At 46.7% G+C, this 8,046-nt stretch overlaps 2 protein-coding genes across 2 annotated transcripts; one reads left to right on the plus strand and one right to left on the minus strand.

The window, feature by feature from the left end:
- The first annotated feature begins 2,612 nt into the window (after positions 1-2,612).
- On the plus strand, positions 2,613-5,506 carry CSUI_004057 (uncharacterized protein). The gene is made up of 2 exons (XM_068064252.1): positions 2,613-4,446; positions 5,055-5,506. The coding sequence occupies exon 1, from the start codon at positions 3,102-3,104 to the stop codon at positions 4,080-4,082; it is 981 nt and encodes a 326-aa protein (XP_067923774.1). The 5' UTR covers positions 2,613-3,101; the 3' UTR covers positions 4,083-4,446; positions 5,055-5,506.
- A 530-nt stretch (positions 5,507-6,036) lies between these two features.
- CSUI_004058 (uncharacterized protein) lies at positions 6,037-8,046 on the minus strand (the record flags this gene model as incomplete). The annotated part of the gene is made up of 2 exons (XM_068064253.1): positions 6,037-6,367; positions 6,969-8,046. A coding segment is annotated over one exon (288 nt), but the record flags the coding sequence as incomplete, so codon positions are not given.

The raw sequence follows: 8,046 nt of genomic DNA on the forward strand, positions 1-8,046 counted from the left end.
CCCCACCAATTCTTGGTCCGTGCCTCCCGGACATCAGTTAGTTCTGGGTGTTCCATCCTCACAACGAAGAGCTGCAAAAGGGAGTAGACTGGATGCCTTTCCTTGTGCGTGGCCTACGAAACTGGTGCTGCTCTCCTTTGGGAGGACGCACAGGTGTCGGTGGTGGGCTTACGAGGTACACATCTGTGAAACTTATCCTGGAGGAGCCATTCTTTCTAAGCACTCTCAAGCTCAGGGAAGAAATGAAAGGACACAGTGCGATGGCGACTCGCCAGCATTGAAGAAGAACCCTACAAAGGCGACTTCTCTGCTTTTCAGGCTTAGAAGGGTAGATCACACGCCAACTAGCGGGGCATTGAAGCAGACCAAACGGGTTTGCTTCTGTGGATTCACGGACAATAGCTTCGTGCGCATACTGTTTAGGGAGAAAGATCGGCTGCTTAGTTCGTGCGACGTTTGCGCCATGAATGGGAGGAACGCGTGTGGATTCGGCGTGTCAGTTCGTGAATGTATATGCACTTCATGACTTACTTAAGCAACGAAAGAAGACGCGCGGCAGCTACATGAGACCCACGACCGGCCCTGAGCCGAGACAGTAATGCCTGGGACCCGAGTGCAGAGCTCCCAACCTGGTTCACGATCCGGAATACTCATGCTGCCAGCTGCGCTGCACTTCGACTGGCGGCACCGCACTATAGTTCGACAGTATGTGCTGCCATGGATCAGTAGTCCCTTTCGTAGGATGTACTACCACCCGTACAACAATCAGTCAGAAACCCATGCTCCAGACACCTTTGCCATTCACCGGCCGCGCCTAACCTTCACGGACATGCTCAACAGCGCTTGCTGCAACAGCTGTCGCATTGCAGTTCGGCATTGCCTCCGTGGATAGGAAGGGAAACTCAGGACAGGTATTCTATATCTTTTCTCCTCCCCTCTCCTGCGACAACCCAGCGGTCTCCAGGACGTCTCTGCGGTGGCCAGGAGTCCCGCCTGGAGGGGGACGGGGGGGGCGCACTCCCTGCCTGCCCCCGTACGTAGGTCCGGTGCAGCGGCCGGCCTCTACACTCTGCACATTCCCAGAGATTCTGCTGCAAACGGCAACACTGTTGGAGGTACTCGCTCCTGCAGAGAGTCTCAGCTTTCCTTTATGCAGCCGGTCACGATTGTTACGGCCCGCACCCCGTCCCGACTCTACTGTCATCCGTTGCCGATTGAGGGACGCATCTAGCTCGTCTCCCTGTACCTGTTTTTGACGCTGCCTCATTTCTGTGCTGTTCGCTGAGCGCACCTCGTGTCGCCTCAGCGTCTAGTAGATGAACCTCTATCTCGGACAACCCTTCGAAGGTCTTGGCCAGGAATGAGCGCACCGAATTACTCAGTGCTCTCCTCGTTCAGAGAAAGGTTGGTAGCAACGCTTACTACTGTTACGTCGGTCAAGGCAATCGCGTTCAGACACATTAGTATTCAGCGAGAAAGGCATTACTAGGGCACTGCATCAGCGCAAAGTATTGCCGGTGAAGTAAGATCTCTGTACGTTATCTAGCCTTCAACAGGGGACGCAAACCGTGGTGACTCTGCCTGGGCTAAGCGCACGAATCAGGGCAGACGTTGTTTCGCCCTCGGTGCGACACGCTCTGACGCCACGGCATGCCATGCGGTGCTTACACGTGTAAACGCTGCCGCAAGAACCGATCTTCCCTCCACGAAGGCAGGAGACCTATCACTGCTCCAGACCGAGACATGCCTTGGTCGGCTCACCGGCGGGTCGCTCACGACACGGCATTCAGTAGGCGGTGCGGCTCTCCCTGACGGCACGTCATATACGGCGGCGCAGAGTCGCGCCGAGGGCGTTACAGATGTGAGGTGGAGAATGTCCTGTCGCCTGTTGAAAGAACTACGAAGAGGACAAGAGGTTTTTCTGGAAGTTCCTCAGTGCTCGCTTCCAACACTCAAAGTGTTTATAGTCTAGTAGGAGTGTGCCAGACGGATGGTCGTTATAGCAAGTCGAGCTGGAGAGGATTGTGTAAAGTGCTGCAAAAGTCTCCCTGTGCATGTACGCCAGCACACTGAGACAAGCTGTACGTATGCTTCTACCAACCTGACAATAATGTTCCTTACACGACGAGTGTGACACTCCACGTAACATCTTCTTTCTTTCTTGTCTACACACAAGACAACACTTTCCCTCCATAACACCCCGAACAGGCAGGCAGTCTCTGACGCACATGGATTTAGTCTCGCTCCTCCAGTGGGGAAACCCGGATTCCTGGAGCTATTGACGAGGCTAAAAAGACCGAAGAGTGAAAAACACCATCTTCAGGTTCCTACAGCCTCCCCAAGCATGGTGCCTGCGCTATCAAGCGGCAAAGACCAGGAAGGTCCCAATAGAAGTTTCGCATCTTTCTCTCAAACATTCTTCACTAGTTTCTGCCGACTTGCCAACACCTAAGTCTACAGCATCGTCCTTCTTCTGTCAAACACTTCCGACACACGCGAAGAGTTTACGAGGCGGCTCAATGGAGTACATGCGTGCATGCATCTCGTAGTGGTGAATGAATAACGCGAGCAAAAAATTTCCACAACAACTAGCGATTCCCGAGCGACATATCAACACATCAGGCAATATCAGGAGGCACGTGAAATACAAGCACAAGTTCACGAGGAAGTAGAAATCTTCTCAGACCGACGGCTCCTCTTAACATTTCTTGTATTAAACAGTGTGCATGTGGCAGCTCGTCGACACGAAGCATGAGGCAATCGATATCTGTTGTCTCTCCCAGTGAGTCTTTTCTTGTTGTGTCTTTGATTATTTCTCTTTAGTCTTTCCTCTCGTAGAGATGATAAGGACTAGTAAGTTAGTCTACATTGCTGCCTTCTCCAATACACGCAAGTCTTCCATCGACGAAAGGAATGGTGATAAACTCCTTTCCTCTCTCGTTTCTTCAAATCTGTAGGTACTTTGTTTCTTCCTTTACATCTGTCTCGACCTATCGGTACACACTGTTTAACCGAACGCATTTCCTTGAATCACATTTGAGATTTCCACAGTGATCTTCTCTCCTTCTCCAGTCTGTACGCGAAAGAACAGAATCGTGAGAATGGCGAGCTTTGGAGGGGTGTACATACAGCGGACGAGTGCCGCCTCATGTTGTGATCGCATGATGTCGATATACGTCAAACAAGGAAAAGTGAGGACCTTTCCTTCACCTTTTGCCACGTCGACAACGCACCCTACTTATCATTCCCGCGAAGTGTGTACACTCCGGACACCGGAAGAAAGCTTGTCTTCATCAACAGATATCTTTCTTCGTCGTCCGCCTTATTTTTCTAGACCTGTTGCTTCCACAGGTGGCTCTTCACTCAGTAAAATGGAGAGAAAGACTGTTGCTCCCTCTCTTCCGGCTGTCTCTCAATCGCTTTCCTCTCCAACGTGTGAAGGTGCAAGCAGATCATCGTCATTCGTGTCCGCCTCTCTACCAAGAAGAGAGACGTCATCCCCTCTTCTACCTTTCTATACAGAGCCAAGCCTCCATGAATCCAGACAATATCACATGAGGAGGTCTTATTCTTCCGCTGTTCGTGCGACTCAGTATGTTAAGCAGCTTTCACATGGACATTACTCAGGTGTATATACACCCGACATTCGAGGCTTTTCGTTTCTACGACGGTCTCAAGGACACATGAACTTCGGTCCATTCTACACACGGAACTTCACCTCTTCTTCTGCTCCTTCTTCGAGTTCCTCCTCAGGAAGATCTATTTCAAAGGAAGAGAGAAACGACCCAAATGAAAAAGAAAACAAAGACAAGAAGAATACCTCATCACATTCTCCCCGTGTATGGTCTTCTCTTTTTCTCTTTTCTCTCCTTGGGCTAGTCGCGGGATGGCATGGCCAGCGAATCTTCCAAGCATTTCATGATGGATACACGAGCAACAGTGTTGTACGTGTGAAGTGTATAGACACCCTAGGAGATGATGAAACTGAAGAGCTTGTCAGAAATGAGTTTTCAAGTAAGCTTTTCACACGAAGAACTCCTACCCTTCGTCCGCTGATGTTGCTACGTTTCATTCGCATATAGAGACCTTAGGGTTTAGAGATGTATGTATGCGGTGTATGTACACAGGGTGGGTGTCTGGAGAGGGCGGAAAATAGTCAGTCTGCAGCTGATAAGATGAGATGATCCTCGATTCTTGAGATCCATTCAAGGGAAATTCATTTGCTAGGCTTTCTTCTTGGGGATGTCCATGTAGATATGAATGGAAAAATCCTTTGAATTGGCTGTTCTCAGATTGGTATGACATAGCTTCGAAGCAGAAAGGATTTCTCTCTTCTCAGCTGTACGTACAGCCAGAGATTCAACCTAGCTCGTCTTCGCCGTCGAGCAGGAACTCTGATTCTATCAATACTTCTCCTCGTACACGACGATATATCATTCTGGAACGGTAAGACTGAGTGTGCGTTCCTTCCTAGGTCATCTCAGTGGATACATGCTCAATCCCATTGACTGTCGAGCCATCGAGTGTACGTACACCCCAAGAAGATGCATGTGTACATTCATGGCACCGTGGAGAAAGGACCTGACTGGTTCCAAACGATACGAGGTCTACAATATATCGAGCTTATTGACAATCTGTCCCTACAGTTGCTTACCAGGGTTTCTCTCACTTCACACACCTGTACACTTCCTGTCCATTCAGGTACCTGTTGTAGCCTGGCCGCAGATATAGGTATATCTCTATGTATATATATGTATGTGTCTTCACGTATATATAGGTAGACCTAAAATACCAGTGTATCTTATCATAGTGCAGTATATGTATATATTTGTATATTATTATTATCATTATATGCGAGCACTACATAGTGTGGATCGGCTGTATGTACGTTTGACGACCTTTCCACTTGGACGTAGAAGAGGAGAGAGGCAGCAGATGATCTCTTGTGGCTTATCATTTGTACACCTCGATTGGATAATGACCTCTGCGTGAATTCTATCGTCCTCTTTTCTATCATCTTTTCCCCTCCTATCCTTTCTTTTCTTCTCCTTCAGTTGGACTAGCTCTGTAGATGAAGAAGCAGCCCGAGATGCCGCTGCGAGAAGTGAGAGAGGGAAATGGGATAGAGAGACTCGTCAAGATTCGGAGTCTTCTGTGACTGACAGGGACGTAAACAATTCTTATTCTAAAGATCATGTATCTTTAGTAAAGAAGAACGAAACTCAAAGGAAAGAAGCGGAGACAAGACGTTCTTCTATTCATGAGGCTATCCGAGGCAACACTGGACAAGTGTACGGGTTCGATTCCCGTCGAGTTTCACCTCTTTTACGTGTGTACTTTTTTGGTGAATGAATGAGTGAATCTTCATGGCGATCCATTCAGAAGAAGAAAAGAAGAATCTATCTTTTCAAGAAGAAAGATTTTATCAATAGCATACTTCACTGTCTCTCGATGACAGGATCGTAGCTTGGTGTGAAAGAGATCAAGCAAAAGATCTTCACCATAGAACTAGGAAGCTTCCTATCGATCTATCGAAGCACCTCTATGCACCCCATTAGTAACCTACCTTCGGTTTAAGGAAGTCCTTTCACAATTGATAAAAAGAAAGAGAGAGAAAGAGAGAAAGAAACATGTGTCTGTCTGGTAGTGACAGAAATCATCGGAATAGAAGAACAAGCAACGACGACCCCCACTAGAGACTCATAGAACGCACGGCCCACCGCATGCACCCTGCAAAGACAGAAAACCTCCATCCAGTCCAACTTTTTGTATTATCGACACTTGCAACTTCCTTTAAGCATGTCGGAGGGGTGCGAGAGAGTTTCACCCCTAGCCAAAAAATGGTAATAAAGACATCTGTATAAGCACAACTTTCCTCTACATTTCATAACATCGATTCCTCTTTCCCTCAATCAGCTCCGTCACTGACCTACTATCTATCTATCTCATCAGATGATAGAGCAGCCTCTCTTCTATCCTTCCTTTTGGAAATGGGTAGTTGTACTCCCCTCGACGCATGCAACTCCACACATGGTGAGGCCTTTCATGTAAGGACCATCTCTCGTACCAAAACATCTATCTCCTCTCTTTACCAAGAGGGGAAGAAGCAAAAGTTCCACAATGAAGTAAGGACGTTCAAGACATCTGCCGGCCATCACTCTAACTGACTGCGACTCGGTGGTGAGGGGAGGACATGTACTTCCCCAGAGGAGATCGATGATCTACCGAAGGTGTGAGGGAAATCTTACGGGTCCCCTCTCGAGGGTCTCTCCCCTCTCTCTGATCATTTCTTAAGCTCACACACTTCACCATATCTCAAATGTTGTTCTTCTTTTCCGATTCTCTGGATGAAGTCGAGGTAGAGTTCCTTCAGTGTACATACAGCACAGGGGGACAAACTAGGTGAACAGAGTCAGAAGCTGGTCTTCTCTCTTGAGACACGCAAGAATTTCTTCACAAAAGTATGCAGGTCCATCGTCTACGTACGAAATGCTCGCTTTGATCTCCAGTAGAACTGCCACGAACTAGTATATCTCTATCTATCCTTCGTCATTGCTCTCCGCTTCCTAGTCACGGATACAGAGACCTACTACATCGATAGATACATATCAGTCGGTCTATGACTACGAGGAATCTCCTACCAGACTTGACTTCGACAGATGATGATGGGGGTGTAATCGCCTTCTCTGCCTAGTATCGCTCGATTTTCTTAAAAGGTGGATTTGTAATGCTGGAATTCAAGATACTGGTGAAGGTGATAAGAAAGGAAGGAAGAAGAAAGGAAATGGATTCGGTTTCTCTTATGCCAAACTACATCTTGTAGAGATGTATCAACTGGATCTATCAACCTATCTACCTTTACTCCATCTATCTATCTCTATTTGCGTGAGAGAACCCTTCTTTCCACTTCTTCTACTTCAGTCACCGCCAGCATTTGTGTAGAGACTTCCATTCGTTCCTATACTTACCCCGTCTAAGACTGCTACCGCTACTAGCAGCAAAAACGGAGACATCGCCAGAGACAGATGTCCCCAAAGTAGATCTCTTTCCCATGTCTCTCTCTTCTTCAGATAAGCAGAGCTTCAGAGACACACACACTGATAGATAGATATGTAAATGTCGTGAACTTCTTCCTTCATGTCCTAACGTGATCCGACGTTCTAGGACTGATAGAGATAGATACATAGATATAGATTACAGATAGACAGACAGACAGCAGATAGACTACAGACAGGTAGACAGGTAGATGTCAGACCAGAGCTAGCTAGATGAAAGGTAAGCAGATTGAAGAAAGATTAAAGATAGATCGATAAATCCTTTGGGTTCATTCTTCATATGTTTGGAGCTGTTGCGAGAGTCCATTCATTTGCTCGTCTCTCTCTTTTTCTACCGGTGGGCATGCACGCAAATTCATATCTCTTGTAGACACTCCTACACAACTCTTCTGTATGGAAAATGAAACATATGCTCTGGGATTACACGTAGAAGGTACATATATACATGTATATGGAAACTATCAGTGTCTGCATGCCTGTCGTTGCAGGTGAAGAGGAAGAATAGCAAAAAGATTATATGAGAGAGAGACGTCAGAGCCGTCTCGTCTCGTGGCGAGAAAGAAAAAGTCAAGAAGATTCAAGTCCTCGCGAACAATTAAGAATGAAAAGTGGACGTTGCCTCATTGATGTCTTCATCTATAATATATACATGCATGTTTCCAAGCATATATGATACACACGACCTTTAGTAGATACACATCATCTACCTCTTCACATAAGCTATATAAACACACCTACACATATACAGATATATGTATACGTAAATAATATATATGTACATGTATAGGTGTATATTATATACATACATGTATATAGATGTATATATACATGTATATGGATATATATATCGATGCACAGGTCGATGAGTTGAGCAAGTGGAGGAAAATGCAATTTTTGACAACTGTGAAGAGAAAAGAAAGACCCGGGCCTGATCCCTGTGTCTGTACACTGACAGCCATACACAGAGCCTTTCTTCCTCGTCTCTTTCTTT

This window comes from Cystoisospora suis (genome assembly GCF_002600585.1).
Source record: "Cystoisospora suis strain Wien I chromosome Unknown contig_1821, whole genome shotgun sequence".
Lineage (NCBI taxonomy): Eukaryota > Apicomplexa > Conoidasida > Eucoccidiorida > Sarcocystidae > Cystoisospora > Cystoisospora suis.